The sequence below is a fragment of the Pseudochaenichthys georgianus genome, chromosome 16, assembly GCF_902827115.2.
Source record: "Pseudochaenichthys georgianus chromosome 16, fPseGeo1.2, whole genome shotgun sequence".
Lineage (NCBI taxonomy): Eukaryota > Metazoa > Chordata > Actinopteri > Perciformes > Channichthyidae > Pseudochaenichthys > Pseudochaenichthys georgianus.
In genome coordinates, this window is record NC_047518.2 from 43,363,516 (window position 1) to 43,388,935 (window position 25,420).

The window sequence follows — 25,420 nt, forward strand, 5'->3', positions numbered from 1 at the left end:
AAAACTCATCAGAAAATAAGTAGTGGAGTAAAGTACTGATACCAGAACAATGTACTTAAGTACAGTAATGAAGTATTTGTACTCCACTACTTACCCACCTCTTATCCTAACACATCATTTACTCAAAGGAAGCACGAGTCTAGCATTTCAAGTTCGTATTTTTCTGTCAAAAAAACGGATGTCAGAGGTCAGCCATGCAACATTGCTTTTAGATTAGCAGTGATCTCCACAGGAAATGGAACTGCCATTTTTACACAAGCAAATTAACTTCACTCGCAGCAGCTGTGCAAAAGGAGTGAGGAGAAGTGAGAAGGTTTTTTTTGCCAACAGGGTCCAAAGATGTCTGAAGGCGGACATGAAGGTAAAGGTCAATGTTATTGACATTCAAGACCGAACACATGAGGGGTACAGAGCAGAAAGAAATGGAGTGTACCGTTTAATCGTGCTAAATTCATCACTGTGGTATCCACCATATAAAATGACTAACTTAAAAACAAATGAAATAACATTAATAATAAAGGGTTCACTTAAAGACAACAATACAATCATATTCCATTTACTTGTATATGACTCTTCTTGCACGATTTCTATTTTAATTGTATTTACTTGCACATCTGTGGGCGACTGTGGCTGCGAGGGGGTGCGGTCGTCTTTCAACCAGAAGGTTGTGGGTTCGATCCCAGCCCACATGTCGATGTATCCTTGGGCAAGATACTTAATATTGAGTTGCTCCTGATGGCCAACGGTGTGTGAATGTTAGGTCCTCGAGCAAGTGGCACTGCTCTGTATGAATGGGTGAATGACATGTAGTATGTAAAGCGCTTTGAGGGGTCTTAAAGACTGGATAAAGCGCTATATAAGTACAGTCCATTTACAACTCAAAACATTCTCTTGCACTATTTGATCCATTTTATTTGTCCTATGTCCTATATATATTCATGTTGCACTGTAGGAGGAGCCAGATCTACACTGTAGCTATGTACACATGACAATAAAGCCTTGAATCTTGAAAATCAGACATCTTATTGAAAACTGGTTTATGTATACAGCACATTTAAAAACAACAGAGTTGACCAAAGTGCGGTACATCAATACATATTTAAAAAAGCAGCATAAAACATTTAGACAGAACCGATAGGACAAAAAGAAACTAATGTAAAAGTACGAGACAATAAAAACCATACTTACAGCCACAGACTGAAAACCCTCATACACGATGTAAAAACATTTTAGAACACAACAATTTAGAAAACACAAATTTAGAAAACAAAGTATGTCTTTAAACGAGATTTAAAAACAGGCAAATCATCATAATCAAAACATATATTATTTGTTTTTTATCCCAGGTCTTCCCCGATGTGACCATCCTGTTCAGCGACGTGGTGAAGTTCAACGAGATCTGCATCCACATCACTCCCATGCAGGTGGTGGACATGCTGAACGAGATCTACATCGTGTTCGACACGCTCAGCGAGAAGCACAACGTCTATAAGGTCAGTGGGAAACCGCCTGCAACTCGAGATCCTTTTCATTATCGAAATTAAATATTTTCTAGATTATTGTTTTTGTCAGGGAATAATTCTGTATTAGTGCTGCACGGTGTACCGATACTTGAAAGGTACCGCGATACCCTGCCGTTAAAAACGTTACGATTCCTCCGTTTCATTAGTATCGGTACTTTAAGAATGACGGGGAAAGTACTCCGGTGAGAAAGCGCCGTTTTAATAAGAGCCGTGTGTGTTCAGCGCTCTGCTTCCACTCCCTGCACTGCAGCCGTGCCTGCAGCCCCTCCCCCCTCGTGCACGCTCTAAGTGCCTCCCCTCTCTCGTGCACGCGCTAGTTGCCAGAGCATGTGAGAAAGCGAGAAAGCGAGAAGCATGGCTGCAAGTGGGACGGCCCATCTACACTACAGGCATCAAAACATCTTGAAGCCGGGCGTGTCTGAGGCTTGGCGATTTCTCGCGACCAACAACCAATCAGGAATCTCCCGCCCCCGGCACACAAAGCAATAGCAACGTTAAAACGAACTAAACTGGATATAAAATCCCCAAACAGGCGAAAACCTGCCAGTTCCACCCACTGTCTCTGCCACCTCCCTCCATGCCTCGCTCCTCCGGTTTGTATCCCGGTAGATGAACAGAGACTGATCATTCAGCACCGGGTGATTCACTACCGCTCCATTTTTTTGGATATGAGGAAATGACCCGCGTAGTCTCTCACAGCATACACGCGGTTTGATTGGCTAGCGCTTGTACTGTCAGATTTGCATACGCGGGATTTGATTGGCTGATGCCAAGCATCGAGCCTCAAAAGTTGAACATTGTTCAACTTTTGATGCCGATAGATGCTCGTGATGCTTGCAAAGCCATGCCATGCTCCCCACAATGCAGTTCGGCGAAGTTTAAAAATCTTCTACGTCACCCCATTCAAGTGAATGGGCGAAGCGTTGAAAGCATTTTTCGATGCCTGTAGTGTAACTGCCGCTGCGCCTCGGCTTGTTGACAAAAAAGATGCCAGAAGCGAAAAACTAAAAGTTGTTTATAAATGATGCTTGATTGTATTTAATACAAATTATAGTCATATATTTTATTTATTGTTCTCATTGTTTATAAGTTTGTGTTATGGTTATGGTGTGAAATAAAGCACAATAATTACATTTAAGACTGTTTCCCTTTTTTTAAGAAAAGTATCGAAAAAGAATCGGAATCGCAATTCTTGACTTGGTATCGGAACCAAAACGTTGGTATCGTGACAACACTATTCTGTATACATGTTTACCTTTCGCCCTCTGACGCAGATGCCCAGCCTTGGGCAGCCTATCTCCCTTAAAGGTGGGGTATGTAAGTTTGAGTAACCGGCTCGAGATACACTTTTTGTTATATTCCATGGAATGCTCTTAACATCCCGATAGCAATGAATAAAAAATCCATAAAAAAATGTCATCTGTGGAAGCCGTGTCGCTGTAAAAAGCACGACCAATCATCTGCCTCGGCCCGGCTAAAGTAACTGGATGGCCTACCTGCCTGTCAGCCTTCCATCGGGGCACAAACTTCTCTCGTGCCCTCATTGGTCATGTGTGCGTTCGTGTGTGTTGGAGGAGGGGCTCTGTGAGGAAGTGGCAGATTTTCTCCGGTTGTGTATTTTCAAATTCTAGCGATCTCGAGCCGGTTTCTCAAACTTACCTACCCCACCTTTAAGGAGGGGCTGCCCAAGCATTTTGTTGTTGTTACCAGTTTATGACCGGGCCACGCTCTGATAGTTATTGTTGTGGGACACCTGGAACACATCCTTCTCGGGGTGTAGATGACCCAGTGTCCTCAGCTGTCTGTAATGAAGAATGTTGATTATTACACTCTGAACTAGTTAAAACCTGGAGCTACAGGAGGGGTCTTCAGAATTGATAGTGGCATCTCAACCGTGTGGTCAACTCGTGGCTCGTGACATGTTCTCCGGCCGAAGCTCCAAATAAACCGTCAGCCATCAAAGCTCCAGCTCTCCATCGTGTTTCTCTCCGAGTCCTGACTCTCCAATTGCTTCAGAAGTTTCCCCCCACAGTTTTGATCTTTAACAATGTCAGACATGTTTGGCAAAAAGTCCATCCCAAAGTCCAAGGGGAATTCTTTAGATGTTTCGTGAGTCCTTTTCGACATAAAACAGAGTAACTGAGGAAATCTGCATATTATTAAAGCGTGAAAAACGCTCAGTGAGAAGCACGTCCATAAAGTCCGTGAAAAACAGCCTGATGCCCTGCAACTCACGATCCTTCTCATTATCGATTCATCTGCCAAATATTTTCAAGATGAGTTGTTTGATCTTAAAAAATGTCCAAGGGGGATTCTTTGGATTTCTTTTTAAGTCCAATTCGATATAACTGAGGAAAACTATATTATTAAAAGCGTAAAAACAGCCTTTTCTCACCTTTTTGCAGGGGAAATTATTTAAGCAATTATTCGACAATCAAAAATAGTTAGCAGCTATTTTCCTGTCACATTGAAAAATGTTCTAATTTTGCAGCTCTTGCCTGATGTGCATATTTACACTTTACTTTCAACTCTCGTTTATTTTGAGATGTACTTTTGACAAATCAGTTTGTGTTGCCTAATTTCCTGAATGTAAAATGAAAGCTCATACTTTTTTTTTTACATTTTCCTTCTACGTATATAATTGAATCAGAATATATACTTAAATGTGATTATTTTGACTTTAACTTCTATGTTTATATCAATATGTATATGTTTTTGTGTTTTATTTTTGTATTGGACATTTGACCTTAACTTTATTATATTTATTTTATTATGCATATTCAATCCTTGGCTTCATTTCATTCTGACATTGAGCAACTGTCACGAAACCCAATTTCCCTCCGGTATAAATAAATAGTCAGATCCTGATTCCTGACGAATGTAATCAATGAGAGAAGTGTGTTAGTCTGTCTGCAGTCACCGTCTCCCTCCTTTCCACACACACATCAAAGATATTTAAGCGACTGCTATTTTGTATTGATTATGTCTTAATGTGTGCATATGTATACACGTGTGTGTTGATTGTGTATATATATTTGTATATGTCTTTGTATTCGGGATTGTGGGAAACGTTTTTTCGATCTCTCTGTACACACAAACTGAAAGGTTGACAATAGAGTTGACTTTCTGTGCAGGTGGAGACGATCCGCGACGCCTACATGGTGGTGGCCGGCGTTCCCAATAAAACCACCTTTCACGCGCACCATATCTGCGACATGGCGCTGGACATGCTGAGCTCCATCGACCACCTGAAGGACCCGTCCACCGGGGACAACATCCAGATCAGAGTCGGTGAGCAGCAGCAGCTTCAGATCATCACTTCCAATTCAATCCAACTTTATTTATATAGCACATTTTAAAACAACAGAGTTGACCAAAGTGCTTGTTAGGAAAAATCTCACTCGTCCCCGGCTTGATCTTCAACCTCAGGATCCGTGTGTCTGTGATCGTCTCTGAAAGGAAGTATCATCACATACAGAGCATCAGCTAGTTCCTGAGCAGTGTCCTTCACATGCTAATATCCAAGAGAGGGAGTCACACAGTCACAAGATGGAGGGACAGAAAGCAGTCTTCAATGTTTACTTCAGATTAGCTCCACTTCAGAAATGAGCATGCTTGATGTCTCTCTCCATAGAGGCTGAATCATCATGTTCATCACATAGCTATCATCTGCCTCAAACAGTCCTGATGCTCTTCCAGGTCATCAGACATCCTGTCATGTTCACAGCTACAGTTGGGATGCCTTTGTTATCATGTTACTCTCATACTGAAAGAGGACATTTAGGATTTTCCCAAAAGTGCTGTACATCAATAAATATATAAAAAACCACCATAAATACATTTAGACAAAACCGATAGGACAAAGAGAAACTAATGTAAAAGCACGAGACAATGAAACCATACTTATAGCCAGACTGAAAACCCTCATACACGATGTAAAAACATTTGAACACAACAAAATGGAAAACCCCAATTTAGAAAACACACACTGACACGTCTCAAACGCGGTCTGCAAAAGCACGGGAGAACAAGCAGGTCTTTAAACGAGATTTAAAGACAGGCAATTGGGAGGTCAGAGAGAGCTCCGGGTCAGACCTCGATCACAGAGTGTTTTGATCCTTAGACTTTAGACATGTGAAGGTCGGGCTTTTTAATCCTCTGAAGAGACATCTTGAGAACTTGGAGCACAATAGAAAGCTTTAGTGTGAAATAGAAGACCAAGGTAACATACAACGTTGGACAAAGACAGTGTCTCCTTACCGTCACAAGGGGGCGCTGTACTGACATGTTGGCAGAAAGACGAGAGACATTTCCCTCAATATGGATCATATTATTGTTTGTTTTATTCAACCCTTAACAGGATAGAGTCTCATCGAGACAAACAAATCTGTTTTTTAAGAGAGTCCTGGCCCAAGATGGGTAGCAGAGCAGTTAGAGACAGTTTAAAACACCCAATCTCAACACAGTCATACAACAAGTATCAGCCTCAAAGTCATGGAGTCGCTTTGAGTCCGTCTTAAAGAAACCAGACCTCTGAGTTTCAGCTCGTTGGGAAGCATAGCGAAACGCCCTCTTCCCCAATTCAGTGCAGACTTTGATTCAGATTGTCAAGGCTTTTATTGTCATGACGGGGTTCCTACGCTCGTTACAAACCTGGAAGAGTCATGGAAATTCAAAATGCTAATTCCAGGCCCTGGGAAAGTTATGGAAAACAATATTGTTCCCACATTTTGGGAAAGTCATGGAACTAAAGTTGCATCAAATATAATGTATATTTTATCTAATCGCCGAAATAGTAATACTATAATGATGATAAATACTGTATCGTATAGTAATGAAACGTAAAATGGCATTTAACTATCGAGGTGTTTTGCTGGTGTGAGATTTGAGTGGCTTTAGCGTGTGGAAGCTAGTACGCCTATTTGATTTGTTTTAGATCGGCACGACATGTTTCAGATGCAGACCTTACTTTCCTGTTCCATGTTCAAATAAACCATTTTCAGTGGTGCAGCTGAGAAAGAGTACTTTGTTTGGTCATGGAAATTAGGTAAAGGTCATGGAGAGGTCATGGGTGAAAAAGTGTATGAACCCTGACTCTAGCTACAGTGTAGATATGGCAATGAAAACTAAAGTCACCGGCTCCACCCACAATGCAACATGAATATATAGGACATAAAACAAAGAGTCTCTATACAATATATATGATGTATAGATAAATAATTTGCAAGATGCAAACAGATGAATGTTTCTGGATGTTCTTTACAGATGTTTGGTACAGTTAGTTCCAATTAGTGGTGTCAATTGGTAAAAAACGATTTAATTGAGTTGATCAGAATAATAATCATTAATTACAAGTTTAAAATACAGACAGGCTGTAGCAGAATGGTAATGTTCAACATGAGTATATTACTAATTCATCGCCTTGTTATCAATTCTGTTTCTTGCCCGTTCTTGATGGTTATGTTCTGGTTTTATCTCCATTCTGTCTCATTCTTGCCCATAACATTAAGATAATAATTGGTTGAGGAAGTATCAAGTTAAAGTACTGATGATACAGTGGAAAATACGCTTACAAGTAGAAGTATTCAAAATGATTCCTGAGGAAAACTTGGCTTAGTAATAAACCGAAAGTAAAAAAGCTAATAGTGCATTTCAGAATAGTACAAAGGATATAACTGTATAATAATTATTGGTGTAAATACATAACTCTAATGTTGCCGGTGGTAAAGATGGGGTTAGATTTATTTAATCCGTATTTAATTAGTCAGATAAATGTAGTGCAGGAAAAGGTACAACATTTTATAATTTGTACCTTGGATTTGGAAGCATAACATTGGAAAAATTGAAAATATTAATATACTAATAAAATATAATATACTCTTGAAATAGCCATAGCAATAAAAGTACAAACATATTTGCTTTAAAATTAACTTAAAGTACAAAAGCTAATAGTGCATTTCAGTATAGTACAAATTATCTTACTGGATAATAATGATTGTAACTCTAATGTTAGGTGGTAAAGATGGGGTTCAATGTACTTAATCCGTATTTACTATGTACATTATCCCGCTCAATCTTTTTTCCTGAAACTTTCAGAATCTCTTTCCACGTGTTGATGTAGAAGAGACATGAAAAAGTGCGTGACCTTTAAACCAGCGAGATTTGCTCCTATAAACGGTTTTCCTCCGTTCTCGCAGGTGTCCACTCGGGGATGGTGGTGGCAGGTGTGGTGGGTCTGAAGATGCCTCGCTACTGTCTGTTCGGAGACACCGTGAACACCGCCTCCAGGATGGAGAGCAATGGAGTGGTGACTATGCCGACATCATAACGATAACATGTGCTAAATAACCCCAAAGGCTATAGGGCAGGGGTGTCCAAACTACGGCCGGGGGGCCAAATGCGGCCCGCGGTGCATTTTGAATTGACCTTCAGCAAATTAAAAAGTGCAGTATGGCCCTCAAATGAAACTTGTGCTTGTCTTGTATTGTACTTCTTAAATATACAAATATATTACACAGAAGTATTCATGAAGTATTCATTATTTCAAATAAATGCAGTCAATTAAAGTTGGAAACATTTTCTAACATATCTTAGTTGATAGGAAAAAAGCCCAATGACTTATTTACATACACCCTTCCTATTTCTCCTTATTATAATCGACCTGAAGCTTCTGTTTTAAGGGATACGCTGCCAACACTCACAAGCATACTTTACCTACATCTGATTGATTTTGCTAACTTATAACTGACTCTAGTGCGTGGCCCAGCCCTTCGTATATCCTTCTGTACAGGATGTGGCCCTGCTCTAGAGTAAAAATGACTGCAACGTGATTTCCCCGAGTCCAATTAAAGACGATTAGCACAGAAAACCATTTCCTGTTTAATGACACCATGCTGCTTTTGAGTTAATGCAGCAGGCTTCATTTGCTTTCCATTACTTACAGTAATACGAGTTAATGTCATGTTTTGTTGGAAAATTATGAAAAGAAAATTAATTAAAAAGGGGGAGGCTTAATATCGTCACTAAGAAAACCCTCATTTGAGTCCGGCAGCTGAGTGTCTTCACTCCCCTTTGATGATCTTTTTTTTTTTTTTTTTATACTTTTTTTTATTGAGTCAGGCACAATGAGTTTACATTTATACAGTCAATATTTTTATTTATTTTTCCCCTTTCCCTCCCTCCCGTCCTAGCTAGTAAAATAAATAACTAAATAAATAAGATGGATACCTGTATAGGTAAAAGTAAAGTAATATAGAAGATAATATTAAAAGAAAATGTATAGATGATCTTAAAGGGGTTTTATTAAACATGTTTTGTGTGTGTGTGTGTGTGTGTGTGTGTGTGTGTGTGTGTGTGTGTGTGTGTGTGTGTGTGTGTGTGTGTGTGTGTGTGTGTGTGTGTGTTTGTGTGTGTGTGTGTGTGTGTGTGTGTGTGTATGTGTGTGTGTGTGTGTGTGTGTGTGTGTGTGTGTGTGTGTGTGTGTGTGAGCAGGGCATGCAGATTCACATCAGCCAGACCACCAAAGACCACCTGGAACACGAGCCCTATATCATCGAAGAGAGGGGCAAGATCTTTGTGAAGGTGATTTGGGTTATTCATTAACGTCAGTGCTCATAGATAAATAGATTTAGTGATAGCCCCAAAGTGAACTAAAGCGATGTATATCATTACACAGCTCAGTGTTTAGTTAGTTTTAGTAGTTTACCTATTCCCGCTTTTAACTTGCACCATTTGATCAAAAGCACTATTTTCTAATGCACTGCTTTACTTCCTTATTTCTTTTATGTCCAAAATATATTGTGCCTGGGATTTACAAAAAATCACTTATTGAGATTTGTATTATATTTAATACTTTGTAGTATTGTAGCTGTGATCAGCCGGGGGATCTATTTAAAGGGGACCTATCATGCAAAATGCACTTTTTGATGTCTTATATAAACATGTGTCCCCGGTGTGTCAGGGAACTCACGCAGCGTCAGAAAATAAAACCCTCTCTCTTTTCCTCCGTACCCAAATCTCTAAAAACGGGGAACAACGGAGCTGATCCAGATTTGCGTCCGATATGTCGTAACATCTGAAATGTGGACCCACGGGCCAATCAGAAATGTTGCTATCAGAAACAATGCCCGACTGTTCTGGACGTAATATAGTCAGTGTTTACATTAGCATCGCTAACACTCAGAGCTAACCTGTGCTGGAGAGCATGTGTGTGAAGAAGCAGGAAGTAAAAAGGAACTCACCTTGAGGTATAACCGGCAAGAGAGAAAGCCTTTGAGCTCCATGCTGTTTCAGATCCTTGATAATCCATGATATGGCGTTTCATCACGGCAGCATTTAGTTTAGACGGTAGCTGCCGGGTCCCGCATGAGCTCAGACCTCTCCTTTTTTATTTTAAATCAATTTCTTTTCTTTTTTTAAAGCTTTATACCCCAAATCAGCAATTTTCAAACAGGAAGTGAAACAGATGAGGCATGGCTAGAACGGGTGATCTGTTCGGTATTTTTGTATACATCTGAAACCTATGCTATCGCCTACACATAGCATGATAGGTGCCCTTTAAGATTAATAAAAATAAAGATGTGTTCATTGCAATACCATACATGAGTGACCCGACAGTGAAGAATAAATAAATGTATAACTAGTGTAGCTTGTTCCAGAGGTAGATCAAACAGCTAAGTGCGTTAGCTCTAACTCTTAGTGTGTGTCTCGCTCCGCATACCGGTCCGTCGGGCGGAGCTGCAGGATTTCTGCTTCACACGCGCGTTGCATTCCGCTATTTTACTGTCTTTTTCGGACACCTTAAAATAATGCCAGACCGGTGAAGCCATTCTGGCGAGCTTGGTTTGCCGCACACAGAGAAAAGTGTCATGTATTTTACGTAATGCGATCGGCTCTCGCGATCGGCATGTTTAGAGAGCACCGATCGATCGGGAGAGAGTGAGTATCGGCCGATCTCCATCGATGACCGACCGATCGATCGGAGCATCTCTAATAGCAATAGACAAATAGTTAAAGAAAGGCCAGGTGCAAGGTCGAGTGCATGTTGTTCCTACATGTTGTCACCAACCTTCGTACACAGTATGTCTGATCACCTCACTGTCTTCCAGGGTAAAGGCTACATGAAGACCTACTGGCTGAAAGGGAAGAGAGATTTATCGTTCAAGACCCCGGCAGAGCTGCGATACAGCGCGGAGCAGAAGGAATCTGAGGACAAGAGCTCTAATGGGTGAGTTACAGGAGAAAGGCAGTGAGCAGCACTTCTCCTTTTGTGCACAGCGAGGACTCGGAAGCCCCCCGTAGAGAGGGTCTGAGACTGATCATTGCCCCCCGCAGAGCCAGACAGCAGCATTAGGGGGTTTGTTTGTGAGGAGGTGTCATGCTGACCAACACAATCAAAGTGTTCACCCAGATAGCAGAGAAACCACTTTGTTACTGAAGCAACACGAACACAAGACGATGGGAACTGGCAACAAAGAGCTGATATTCAGTTTGTGTGTACAGACGGAGAAATACCGTTTCCCACAATCCCACAAATACAAATATATATAAAAATATGTATACACCTATACACAATCAGACACATGTTTACCTGCGCTCACATCAAGACATAAATAAAAGCACAACAATCAATATATACAAAATAACAGTCACTTCAATATCTTTGGGAAATCTAACACACACACACACACACACACACACACACACACACACACACACACACACACACACACACACACACACACCATGTATACATCACTTCAGGGGACATTACATTGACTTACATGCATTTCCTGGAGACTTATCCTAACCATAACCAACACATGCCTAACCCTAACCAAGTCTTCACCCTAAAATTAATGATCCCCCTCATGGGGACCTCCATCTTGTCCCCATAAGGGAATCCAGTCCTCACACGTGACTGTGTAAACAGATTTAGGTCCGCACAAGTATAGTAATGCTAGGCCACACACACACACGCACACACACACACACACACACCTCATTGTTCCATATAAATAAGTAGTACAATTGAATATTGTGTGGCACTACACCCACACCTTCGTTCTCCCCAGCGAAGAACATTACAAAACAGATTTAGGTCCCCAAGTATAGTAATGCTAGGACACACACACACACACACACACACATTCTCCCCAGTGAAGAACAACATTAAATATTACAACATTAAAATGTGTTGAAACAAAACTGGCAACGCAGCAATATAAAAAAAGAGTTCCTGAAGACTTTGAGCCTTTGAGACTTTTTTTATTAAAAAAGAACTTATTCTGCAGCTTAAAGTAGAACTTGTTCCCAGTGCAGTTTTTCTTGCTTCAAGTATTATTTGGAAAAAGGGTCTTTTTGAAATTAGAAAAATATTTCAATCTCAGTTTCTAAAAGTCCAAGATGGTGTTTTTGGATGTTTTGTAATCCCACAAGCTCAAACTTGTTCAGTTTAATAAGCTATAAAACAAACACTGACGAAATCTCTAAGAAAACTGCTTTTTCTGTCAATTTTCTCTTTGTTTTTTAAATAATGCACATTTGGGAAATAACATCTCTCAAATGACAACTGTATTTGATTTGTTGAGACGGCTATGATTATAGGGCTCATGATCTCATATCAGAGGGATGTTCTGTACCGACATTAATATTCACTTTAACTCTAATGCATACTTTATTATATTACTATCTGTGCCGCTCTACTTCAGGGTCAATAAAGGGTTATCTTTCTAACCATCATCCTTGCAGCATAATGCAAAAGTAGTAGTTCACTGATAACTATGTTTGTGTTTGTGATGAGAAGCTAATACTGTGGACATGTACTAGCTCCATCAGCTCCAACACCAAGCGCATGGGCTCCAACCTGAACATCGGGGCAGCCGGGAGCCTGTGGAGCGCAAGCCGAGCCCCTGCGACCTCCCTCTGGAGCACGCCCCCCCGCCAGAGGTCGAGCCGGCCGCCATCTCAGACGAGCCCCACGACAAGGCCAACAAAAAGACTAAAAACAACAAGGGGGCAAAGATGGAGGGGCCCCCGGTGATCGCTGTGATCGAGACTTTGCCCCCCGAGGAGACCCCCGCTCCGCTCATCAACAGCAAGAGGAACAGCTTCAGGCAGCAGTACGCCAAGCTGCCCACCGCCAAGCTGCCCATGAGGAGCGCCTCCTGCTGCCTCCTGTGAGCGGAGAGTCTGTGTTATCAAACCAACCCCAACATGGGACCAGGGGGTGAAGATACATGTACGATCGGAGGTTAATCAAGGGGGGGGGTGATGACGTTTAACATGTTGCCGTGACTGACTATCTGCATTTTAACACGTGGTGGAAGAAAGAAGTACAGTTAGAAGTAGAAGATATTTAAGGTCAACATAAAAGCCAAACACAGACCCCACGTAGGGTCCCGAAAGGAACACACATCAGAACAGAACACACACATCTCGAGTAGAAACAAAAGCCCATAAGACGTGTCTTCGGTTGTTTTTTTAAAAGCTTCTACAGAGACTGCGGATGTCAATAGGGAGAGAGTTCCAGTGTTGGAGCACCACCAAAGTATGTGATGATAAAACAAACCAACATGGGACCAGGGGGTGAAGATAAATGTACGATCGGAGGTTAATGGGACGGGGACATAATGAAATGTAACACCTTGCAGTGATCATCGCATTTCAACAAGATGTGCAGGAGAGTATTTAACTCGATTAAAAGTATCAGATTTTAGATTTACTCTGTTCAGCGTCAAAATGATCTAGTTCAATAAGCTCCTTTACAAAGTGCTGACAATATCATTGGTGTTTAATTCAACATTTTGCCGTGACTAACAATCTGCATTTTAACAAGTGGTGGAAGAATATATTTAAGACAAACCCCAACATGTGACGAGGGTCTGAAGCCAAATGTACCATCGGAGGTTAATCAGACGGGGACAGAATGAAATGTAACATCTTGCAGTGACTGACTATCGTTGCATTTCAACAAGATGTGCAGGAGATTATTTAATTAAAAGTAGAAATATCAGATTTTAGATTTACTCTCGTCAGTGTACAATCTTGCTTTCAATAAGCTCCATTACCAAGCGCTGTCATTGGAGGTTAGTTGGTGGAAATTCAACATTTTGCAGAGACTGACAATCTGAATTTTAACACGTGGTGGAAGAAAGAAAGTGAAAGTAGAAATACCACATTTTAGATCTACTCTGTTCAGTGTCAAAATTATCTACCGTACTTTTCGGACTATAAGCCGCGACTTTTGTCCCCATTTTTTTTGTACAGCTAACGGCCACTAGGGAACCTCCTACATCTATGGATTTTACAGGTAAAATTAACCACCTTAACTCTATGGGCTCTAGGACCGGTCCGCGCCCGCCACCTTTAAGCGGCGGGCTCCAGCAGGAAAAGCCAATAGAGTCTGGCTGCAGACCGCAGCAAGGAGGCGGATCGTATAGGGGCGGATCGTATAGGGGCGGATCGTATAGGGGCGGATCGTATAGGGGCGTTTCCTATAGTGAACGACGGGAGCCGGCTCTCGCCCGCGAACGAGCCGTTTTTTGTTTTTGCGGAGGGATCTAGATCGGCATGAAGGCACATTATGCAATCTGCAATGTGGACAGTATCCCGCTTATTACACATGGCCACGTTCTCAACAAAGTAACGACATGACTCCCAATAATAATTGAAATGCTTCTATGGATTTAGAAAAAGATTTTATTGATTTAAAAAATAGTTGTATGTATTGATTTAAATTGACATGCATCCGCTAAGAAAAGTAGTCCGTTGTTACCGTTTGAACTAACGTAGCAACGGCAGGAACTGCTTCTATAGTGTTTTTGAGGAGCTTTTTGATTACAGATTTGAAAACATCGTTGCTTGCTTTAAAGGTAGCACAATTCATTATGTCAAACCTTGAAAGATATCCCTGCCCTAATGCCAAAAGTAACTGGCAACTGCATATGTGTCGCCGTATGATGTCTATGTCTGGACCGCTGCGTAAAAAGGAGGGTTTCTGCCCCATTACTTCTCTTCTTACTTCTATAAGAATAAAACACGGAGGACGGAGATCTCTTTTTGTCCCCCTCTTCTCCCCGCTGCAGCCGAGCAGCTGATCTCAAAGCACGCTCCCCTCTCCTGCAGGGAGAAAAACTATATTTATATACTTTATATAGGTTGATACAGTAGCCCCTTTTTTTAAATAGTTTTTATAGGTGTTGCTATCTGTTTTGTGTAGCGTGGTTCTACAAGCAAGTCAATGCATTCATTGGGTGGCATCAGAGAGTTACACGGGTCTGTAAATGCAATGAAAACATTTGGTAACATGTAATTTTTACATTTGAATACTTCAGTACAAAGGATGTATTGAATAATTTAAGTGATATATGTGTACACATAAATCATTAGTCAAAACAGAGCTACATTTGATTTAATTAAAAGGTATAATATGTGGTAAACTGAAGAGCCCTTTGGGAGCCGAAAGAGCCGGCTCTTCTTGGTGAGCCAAATGATCCGGCTCACCAAGAAGAGCCGGAATTCCCATCACTAGAACGAATGACTTCTTCTGCGAGGATTTATAAAAGCAGCTGGAATCCCTTAAGTTGCTGTTGGATAAAAAAAGTTAGGAAACGCCCCTATAGGATCCGCCCCTATACGATCCGCCTCCTTGCTGCGGTCTGCAGCCAGACCCATCTCGGAAAAGCTGGAGGCCGGAAAAGAGTGATACAGGTAGCGCGCCAAAGTAAAAGTGGAACCGAGAGACGGAACGAGAGCAAGACAGACGGACAATTTAGCTGCTGCGGCTCATATGCAGGTGCGCTTTATAGTCCGAAAAGTACGGTAGTTCAATAAGCTCCTTGGTGGTGGAAGAATATATTTAACTCAAGTACGTGAAGACAAACCCCAACATGTGACGAGGGGGTGAAGATAAATATATACCATTGGAGGTTAATCAGACGGGGGAATAATGAAATGTAACATTTTGCAGTGACTGACTATCATCGCATTTCAACAAGAAATTATTTAACTCAAGTAAAAGTAGAAATATCACATTTTAGATTTACTCTGTTCAGTGTAAAAGTCTTGCATTCAATAAGCTCCATTACCAAGCGCTGTCATTGGAGGTTAGTTGGTGGAAATTCAACATTTTCCAGCGACTGACAATCTGTGGTGGAAGAATATATTTAACTTAAAGTAAAAGTAGAAATATCAGATTGTAGATTGACTGTTCAGTGTAAAAGTCCTGCATTACCAAGCGCTGAAAATGTCATTCGAGTTTAATCAGAGGCCAAAAATGTAACACTTGCATTTTAAACCAGTCGTGGAAGTAAACAAATATCAAACATATATTTAGAGTAGCAAAAGCAAGAGGAATCGTCAATATGTGTGTTGCCCCATTTCAGAAAATACAGAGTTAGATTATTGATGCATGCATGTGTTCATAACGTCTGATAAAGGTGAAGATAACTGTAAAGACTTGTATGCTATTCTTATTCCTGTTGCTGCTTGAAACTCCCGTCTTGGAAAGGAAAATATAATCCACCAAGGCTCCAAACACTTCATGTTGAACTCCATCTGACTTGAGGAAAAGTACAATAAGCCTTTTGCATTTCAATAAGTAGAGTTAATAACATATCGTATTTAAAATGCCTAGTGTAAATTCGTTTTACATATGTGCTTTAATTGTGCCTAAATGGACCATACATGTGCTTTAATTGTCTACATGTATGTAGAGGTTTCACAACATGCCTTCCTTGTGTCGACTGTTTTAAAGAAAAGGAGGTGCAATGTGCTCAACAAGGAAACGACACCAAATTAAATAAGGAAGAAGTTTAAAATGATACTACAGGTGTTCAATCAGGAGAGACGGTTTTGATGTAATGGATAGTTGGAGTCGGTATGAAGGGGAGGGGCTTAGCTTGACCCTGGTGGTGAATGGATAGTTGGGTTCGGTCTGAAGGGGAGGAGCTTAGCTTGACCCTGGTGGTGGTGAATGGTAGTTGGGATCGGTCTGAAGGGGAGGGGCTTAGCTGACCCTGGTGGTGAATGGATAGTTGGGTCGGTCTGAAGGGGAGGGGCTTAGCTTGACCCTGGTGGTGAATGGATAGTTGGGTCGGTCTGAAGGGGAGGGGCTTAGCCTGACCCTGGTGGTGAATGGATAGTTGGGGTCGGTCTGAAGGGGAGGGGCTTAGCTTGACCCTGGTGGTGAATGGATAGTTGGGTCGGTCTGAAGGGGAGGGGCTTAGCTTGACCCTGGTGGTGGTGAATGGTTAGTTGGGGTCGGTCTGAAGGGGAGGGCTTAGCTTGACCCTGGTGGTGAATGGATAGTTGGGTTCGGTCTGAAGGGGAGGGGCTTAGCTTGACCCTGGTGGTGGTGAATGGATAGTTGGGGTTGGTATGAAGGGGAGGGGCTTAGCTTGACCCTGGTGGTGAATGGATAGTTGGGGTTGGTCTGAAGGGGAGGGGCTTAGCTTGACCCTGGTGGTGAATGGATAGTTGGGGTCGGTCTGAAGGGGAGGGGCTTAGCTTGACCCTGGTGGTGGTGAATGGATAGTTGGGGTCGGTCTGAAGGGGAGGGGCTTAGCTTGACCCTGGTGGTGAATGGATAGTTGGGGTCGGTCTGAAGGGGAGGGGCTTAGCTTGACCCTGGTGGTGAATGGATAGTTGGGGTCGGTCTGAAGGGGAGGGGCTTAGCTTGACCCTGGTGGTGAATGGATAGTTGGGGTTGGTATGAAGGGGAGGGGCTTAGCTTGACCCTGGTGGTGAGTGGATAGTTGGGTTCGGACCCTGGATTCAGAGGGACAGGAAGTGAAAAGGGGGGTGAGGAGGGTTGCGTCGAGTCACCTGAAATGACAGCAGTCAGAGGGGAGAGCAGATTTAAAAGGGTTAGCGGAGCGCTATGATAGGCTTGTGGGAATAGAGCGAAGTGATTGGTTAAGCTGGGGAGTGAGGCCCCCGATCACCTATTGAGAGGAGAGAGTAGTGACGGACATAGTAAATGAATGAGAAAAGACGGTCTTCCTGGTTGAACTTGCGCTGAGCTTCATTAGTCAGAATATTCCTGTTTTTCTTTATTTGAATTCCAGCCATGTATGATGTCTTGTACATCTGCAACATGATGCATGTGACAATATAAGAAGTAAGGTGTTTAACTAAGATGGGTGAAAGTAAAATGAAAAGGAAGTATTTTATTTAGCTCAGACTAGTGTAAGTACAGGAGGCTTTTAGCTAGATATTCACAACATTGTCTTTAAAGTGTTTTTGTTCTACTTCCTGTTTGTCACTGACTGCATTTGTTTCCTTGTATGATAGTGTTTATTTATTAAAAAATATATACGATCACTCGAACTGTCATGTTTTAATTTGTTTGTATCAGAGTCATGACAGAAATGCTCAGGACTGGTTATCAGTGCACTGACAGGTGGGAATGCACCTGTTGGAGGCTTGTTTGCAAAGTGTGGTATAACAAAATATACAAAGCTGTGTTGAAGAAGGGGAAGTTCCTCAATAGTTTAAATAAAAGACATTTTTCAAGAGTTGCGTTTAATTAACTGCTCCACAAAACCTCATTAATCTTTTGTTTATTAATAACCTCTGCATGGTAAACAGGGTTAAATAGCATTTCATAGGAATTCAAGAAAAAGTGACCATATCCGTTTGCTCCAAAATAACTACCAAATAAGAAAATGTTGGTACTAATTTGACATAATTGTACACTACTCATTTCCCTTTTTACGCAACTCCACTGCATTTCAGACGCAAATTTACTTTTTAATCCATTTAATGCAATTTTAAACGCTTGTTTTTAGGTTTTAACCGTTGTGTTCGGGTCTCCCGTGACCCGTTTCAAGTTAAAATGATATAATAACTACGTTCTAGTTTTCTGTAGCTGAACGAGCCTTCATGATATCCTCCACAGCAGCTATGTAAACACTACGAAACTGATTTTGACAATTTTAGCCAAGTCTGAAGGTCTCTAAAACAAAAAGTGTATAATTTGGTGTTGGGGTCTGGGGAGACCCGGCAGCATTGTTAAAGATTGGGAGGGATTAACCCCTCACAGCACACAGTGACATGTGGCCTCTGCTTTTAACCCATCCTAGCACCAGGAGTCTAGTACTAGGAGCAGTGCAGCTATTGCACAGCGCCCGGGGGGGAAATGGGAGTGGGGGGTGCCTTGCTCAAGGGCACCACGGGAGGGCAGGAGGTGAACTGGGACCTCTCCAAGTAGAAGTCCACACTCCATATTTAGGTCTGGTCGGGGACTTGAACCGGCGACTCTACGGCTCAGAGTGCAAGCCCCTACTGACTGAGCCACTGCCGGACTGTGGGTGACTCGGGGTCAAATTTGGCCCAATCAAGATTCATCTTTGACTTTAGACGCCCCTCCCCCTTCATCAACTGTAACAATCATTGTTTGCAACATGCACCTGGTCTCCCCTCCCTCTGCCCCCCTCCCCCCACGGGAACTCCACCTTTCTCAAAGAGTACACTAACACTTGAACCTGAACTCACACATGCACGTGTTCAATATGTGGTGTGATGTGTTTTGGGCCATAACATTAAATTACAGCAGGATTGTACGGTTATGAATGCATAATAACTTAGTTATGATGTAATTAAAACTATATTGGATGATAGTCATTATTTTTGAGTGTTTTGGACTGAGATGAATCATGGGTCAAAATTGACCCGCGAACACCGTGAACGGTAACAGCTTTCGAACACAACACGAGAGTTAAAATAAAAACACATGACATGTTTATACAATACGCTGCTGTACTGGACTACTATTTTACCCAGTATTTCACAAGTATCTAAAGTTTGTGACGAATAAAATATTATTGGATGATAATCCAACTTATTATTACTGAGTACTTTTACTTTAAGTGCATTACCTGATAATACTCAAGTACTTCTACTTAAAGGGGACCTATCATGCACTGTTTTGGACGTAATATGGTCTGTGTTTACATTAGCATGCTAACACTCAGAGCTAACCTGTGCTGGAGAGCATGTGTGTGAAGAAGCAGGAAGTAAAAAGGAACTCACCTTGAGGTATAACCGGCAAGAGAGAAAGCCTTTGAGCTCCATGCTGTTTCAGATCCTTGATAATCCATGATATGGCGTTTCATCACGGCAGCATTTAGTTTAGACGGTAGCTGCCGGGTCCCGCATGAGCTCAGACCTCTCCTTTTTTAATTAACCTTAATACCCCGAATCAGCACTTTAGAAACAGGAAGTGAAACAGAGGATATGAGGCATGGCTCGAATGGGTGATCTGTTTGGTATGTTGAGCAAAACACTTCATAGACATGGTTTTTATATATTTGTATATATCTGCGACCTACGCTATTGCCTACAAATAACATGATGGGTGACCTTTAAAACTGAATATTAATTAGATTTTCTTTTGGGAAAGTGGTTTGTTTACTCTCTGCAGAACATTATCACACCATAAAGCTATAGGTAGGTGATTCATTTGAGAAACATTTATTGTTTTATTTGTCTAAATCCTGATCAATAAAATTCACTAGGATGGACTTTTTTTCTAACTACTTACATCGTAAACAACTCTTTAAATTACATGAATTTAGGACTTTTACTTGTAATGGAGTATTTTAAGACCTTAGTATTTCTACTTTTATTTAAGTAAAGTATTGAAAGACCTCTTGGAAAAGCCTTCAAGAGGTGGCCGGATCATTCAGTTCAATAAAAAGGTTAATGGATACAGGAATAGTTAATAAATCAGCGACTGATAATGGCATAGAGTTAAAGCTAAAATACATTAAATATAAGTAAAAAGAAGAAAGATTGAGTATAACGGCCCGTCCACACTACAGCTTCGACAGCTTCAAAAACGGTTTCCAACGCGTCTGCCCATTCACTTTGAATGGGGTGACGTCACTTTTCGCCGAACTGCATTGTGGGAAGCAGAGCGGAGCTTTCCTGGCTGCAAAAGTTGAGCAATGTTCAACTTTTGAAGCTTCTGAAGCTTTCGGTGGAAGCGTCAGCCAATCAAATCATACGCCATGAAGCTCTAGCCAATCAAACCGCTGCTTGTGTGTCAGGGGCGGGAGATTCATGTGATTGGTTGTTGGTCGAGCTTCAGACGCGCCCAGCTCCAAGCTTTTGTTGAAGCTGTAGTGTGGACGGGCCGTTACTGTATAGGAAGTCACTAACAGATAACTGACTACTCATTCCGCACAAGTTCATACATTTTCACGTCATCTGTAGTGTTTAGCGTTTTATACCTCACCCATTCTTCCCATCTGTCGTCAAAGATATGAACTGCATTTCTAATTATCGTGCTTATTTGTTCCACTATATTTCTCATTTACAAGATCTTTCCAGTTTGAGTTTATTAGGCAATCATCTCTCAACAAATCCTTCGCATCTAATCAAAAAGTGAGAAGGAAGGATCTTATATCTGATGGAAGCGCGAGGATAAAGTGAATCCCTGTTGATTAAAATTACATTTCTCTCCACCCCAGATCCAGCATCTGTTCGTGTCTATCTGTGCGCTCCATCTATTTTATAACGCTGCGAAGAAGAACGACAGCATGAGCGCAGAGAGCAGCTTTAAGCTCAAAATCCTCCGTTCAATACAGCCTGCAGATCTTCAGCAGCAATTAGCCGACCTCAGCGGTTATGAGGTCACTTATTCCTGTGTTAGTCATCTGGTGATAACACACTGCCATTATGCGAGTGACCGTGTGTGTGTGTGTGTGTGTGTGTGTGTGTGTGTGTGTGTGTGTGTGTGTGTGTGTGTGTGTGTGTGTGTGTGTGTGTGTGTGTGTGACCGTGTGTGCGTGTACGCAGCAAGCTCCAGGCGATGTTATAATGAAAGATAAGTGACCTAATTGAAGTTCCTCTTATTATCTCATAACCAAAAGAGGCGAGTGTGTAAGCTGTGTATGTTACGAGAGGTAAGACACACACACACACACACACTCACACACACACACACACAGCTGATGTTTCCTTTTGAGATGACATTACACGATAAAGAGGAAGCCATCAGGAAACCGCTTAAGCACTACTTCCTGTCTGTTGCCAGGGAGACAGACCTCATTCTGCAGTTGCGCAAAAACCAAGAGTCGACTCGAGCTAATTTCTTGCAGAAAGGGGGCCGAGACAAAGAAGCAGGTGTGTGTTTTTGGGGACGCTGGTGGGCTGCTAAACACTCCTCGGTCCAGTGTGACCTTTGACCCCCACAGCTGAGAACAATTAGCCTCCAGGTTTTTTTTTGTGAATGGCCTGCACTTCAGCCAAAAGCCCCTCCAAACAGCTGGTTGCTATTCAGATAAAGCTACAGATAAACACACAGCTATAATATCAGGGGGGGGGGGGGGGGGGACACTTCCTGGTTCCACATGAATCGCTTAATTCATGAATACAACAAGCAGACATGTTTTAGGTTGTTAGGCCGAAGACTTGGATGTAAACAATGTCAGGGTCAGGATCCTGATTGTGTCGTATACTACCCTCGTGTGTGTTTATCTTCCACTGCAATGAGACGTTTATGGCTCCAACAGAGCTCCGTTCATCAGCGGGACGACGGCCTTCAGATTTTATTACATTTGAGTTCAATAACACGCAGTCCTCTGAGGTCAATTACTTTATGAAGTTTGTTTTCCATTTGTATCGGACAAAGTGCACTCATCATTATGGTGTCGGGTAAGATTTAGAGGTTATATTAATATTTGTGACCTGGTTTATATGAATGCACCTGTTAGATGCCGCCTATCACAGTGCGCTGAGATTTGTTACAAACTGTAAAGTACTTACTCGTCATCACTGTACCCTGTACGCCAGTGCTTCTCAAAGTGTGGTCCGCGGACCACTGGTGGTCCGTGAGCGCCCCCTAGTGGTCCGTGAGTATATTGGTACAATTTCACATTTTAAATAAAATAATACATTAAAGTTTTACGCACTCTCGCGGGAATATCTCCGCAATGGAGCGAGCTTAAGTTTCACTTTCGATTGTATGATATAGCCCAACGCAACACCTTCGTCACACATGTTGCCACTTGTTTGTACCATTTTCAGGCGATTTGTAATCCGTTATAGAAAAACGATGTGATTTTGGATATTTATGGAGTTAGGTGGTCCGCGAGTGTTTTTTTATTGGTTAAGTGGTCCTTGGTATGAAAAAGTTTGAGAAACACTGCTGTACGACATCACTTACTGTACGGAGGCTCAGTCACTGGTACATGTTCATATATAAAGCCATGTTGGGTAAACTACCATCTTATATCTGCTCTCTGATCTCACGGCGAATTGAAAGTAGCTATTGCCTGAGATCTCATGATGTGGTTGTTACATGTGCCAAGTGCAAAGACTGACTTCGGTACGAAAGCTTTTATGTGCTTTATGCGCAGCTGAGCAATTTGGTTCCACTGCCTGTCTTTAAAGCACGGATAGATGCGATGCAATCTGATACGGTTGGTACCTGTACATGTTGATAGGTGCATTGTGAATCGCTGTATCTGTGTTGATGATGTCCTTTTTGTTTTTCTGTTTTCATGTGGAACCTACTTGCTGCAGGTCGATGATCTCAATGGGATTCAGCTGGGATGTTTCTCAATGTCGAGGAAGGCTGCTCCAGAGCCACTATTTCAAGCATGCTACGTAATCGAGTGCCGCCGAAGGACTGTTCCAATGTCCAGCATACTCGGAATTCTACCGAGGCCGGAGTCCTTCGTAACGAGAAATTGACGCACACCCGTTAGCCTGTTACACAATTCTTCGTTTTCCGAGGCTAGGAAGGATTCTTGCCTCGCTTCTGAAGGACCTGACTCAGAGGTACATGTCCTACCAAGGAAGCGTCCTCGACATTGAGAAACACCCCAGGTTAAAGGTTTGAAATGAAAATAATTGAGCTGGTGTAGTTTGGGTTCAAAGCGAGTTAATTTGAGAAAATATGGTTAGAAATAGTTTCTTCTTCAGCACACAAACACGTCAAGTGTAACATGTTAATAAATTGTATCATTTTATTACAGATTGTTATGTTAATAATAAAAAGTAATAATAATTAAATAAATAATAATTTTTAAAAGTATGGTTTAATGAATTATAATTAGAGCCGGGACTTTAACGCGTTAATTAAGATTAATTAATTACACAAAAATTAACGCGTTAAAAAAATGAACGCATTTTAAATCGCACTTTAATCGCACTTATTTTTGCACAGCGGAACGTTTCTCACTGGATGAGTTTCAGGCGTACCGATTATACTGGAGCACCAACTAACGTTCATGACTTCAGCATGGGACTTCAAACAACAACAAACCACGGTGAACAATAGTCAAACATGAACGAACAAGCTGATGAGACCGCTTTGGTCGGCCCCGTGGATGGGAACTTTTGTTTTAAAAAACGGACGGATGGAAGCGTCGATAAGAGCACGGCTGTGTGCAAATTATGCAAAAAAGAATTTGCATATCACCGCAGCACATCAAGCCTAAAGTATCACCTAAATGCAAAGCATGTAGCAGCTAGCATGTAGCAGCTAGCATGTAGCAGCTAGCGTGGACGTTAGCCCGACTCCGAGTGCAAGGAACCACACCCTGACCCGACCCACACTCAACCAGATGACTGGTTTCAGGGCCAGGATAAGTAAGTCCACGTCTGAGAAAATAACCAACTCCCTGGCTCCCTGGACTGCACTCGACTGTAGACCACCTGGAGTCACATCCATGTGGAAACTGCTTCTCACTGTTCTCAGGTCAAATATGTATATTTGATTAAAAATGCGATTAATTGCGATTAATTAATTACAAAGCCTCTAATTAATTAGATAACTTTTTTTAATCGAGTCCCGGCTCTAATTATAATATCTTCAAGTCTACAAACAATAATATACAAAAACAATTAATTGTATTTCAATTAATTTTATATTTGTATTACACATTTTTCTCCTTATGTGATAAATATCACAAAACCCAGTTTCCCTCCTGGATAAATAAAGTATTCTGAATATAGTTTTCTATAAATACACGGAATGCAGTTAACGGGTAAAGTACCGCAGGTGGAAATGATTGGCTAAATCATCCCTTGTCTTTTGGGGATTAAAGTGCATGGTCCTTTTTTAATAAAGACACAACAAGTAGCTGTAGAAATGCATGTTATGTAGGAAATAGATGATTATCAGTCTCAGAAAAAAAGTGTCATGACTAATAAATCAACATCTAAATATAGTTACAAGCAGATGTAAGTGACGGATATCACACGGACATGACAGACGCTTATAGACAGGGGCGGATGAAAGTATTAGCATCAGGTTACTGTATACTTCCTTTATATCAGAAGTATCGCAGGTAGGTAAAAGTGTTTAGTTTCAATGCTGTGTGTGTGTGTGTGTGTGTGTGTGTGTGTGTGTGTGTGTGTGTGTGTGTGTGTGTGTGTGTGTGTGTGTGTGTGTGTGTGTGTGTGTGTGTGTGTGTGTATGTGTGTGTGTGTGTGTGTGTGTGTGTGTGTGTGTGTGTGTCAGAGATGGCAAATCCTTTACTCAAGTAGAAGTACAGATACTCGTAAAATACTCTAGTGAAAGTACTGACTAAACTTCTTTACTCAAGTCAAAGTAAAGAGGCTTTGAAGTGTACTTCAGTAAAAAGTACCCATAGCTAGCAGCTGCTTTAAAGAGTACCTGACCTCCCTTTATATTAATAGAACAATAATGTCATTGTTAGCTAATGAATGTTTCCATGCTGAACAACGGCAACATGACAACGTTTCCATTGGTCCCTCTTCTTTAGAGAAGACCAGGAAGTGATGGATACACGGATCGTGTTCCAATCAATAGGCACGCAATGACTCTAAAGAATAATGATCACGCACCAACACACATTCAGACTAAAGGAACCAGCTGTTTGGAAATGAGAGAAGTAGAAAGTACAGGTATTTGAGTTCAA

General features: G+C 41.6%; 1 protein-coding gene across 1 annotated transcript in view; it reads left to right on the top strand.

Moving 5' to 3' along the window:
• LOC117461366 (soluble guanylate cyclase 88E-like) overlaps window positions 1-13,876 on the top strand; it is a 43,435-nt gene extending 29,559 nt beyond the window's left edge. Inside the window, exons 12-17 of the mRNA XM_034103193.2 lie at window positions 1,347-1,493; window positions 4,658-4,814; window positions 7,721-7,830; window positions 9,015-9,104; window positions 10,631-10,749; window positions 12,351-13,876. Coding sequence (XP_033959084.2) covers window positions 1,347-1,493; window positions 4,658-4,814; window positions 7,721-7,830; window positions 9,015-9,104; window positions 10,631-10,749; window positions 12,351-12,564 — 837 coding nt within the window. The 3' untranslated portion in view covers window positions 12,565-13,876. The remainder of the gene's footprint in view (window positions 1-1,346; window positions 1,494-4,657; window positions 4,815-7,720; window positions 7,831-9,014; window positions 9,105-10,630; window positions 10,750-12,350) is intronic.
• Window positions 13,877-25,420: the final 11,544 nt, after the last annotated feature.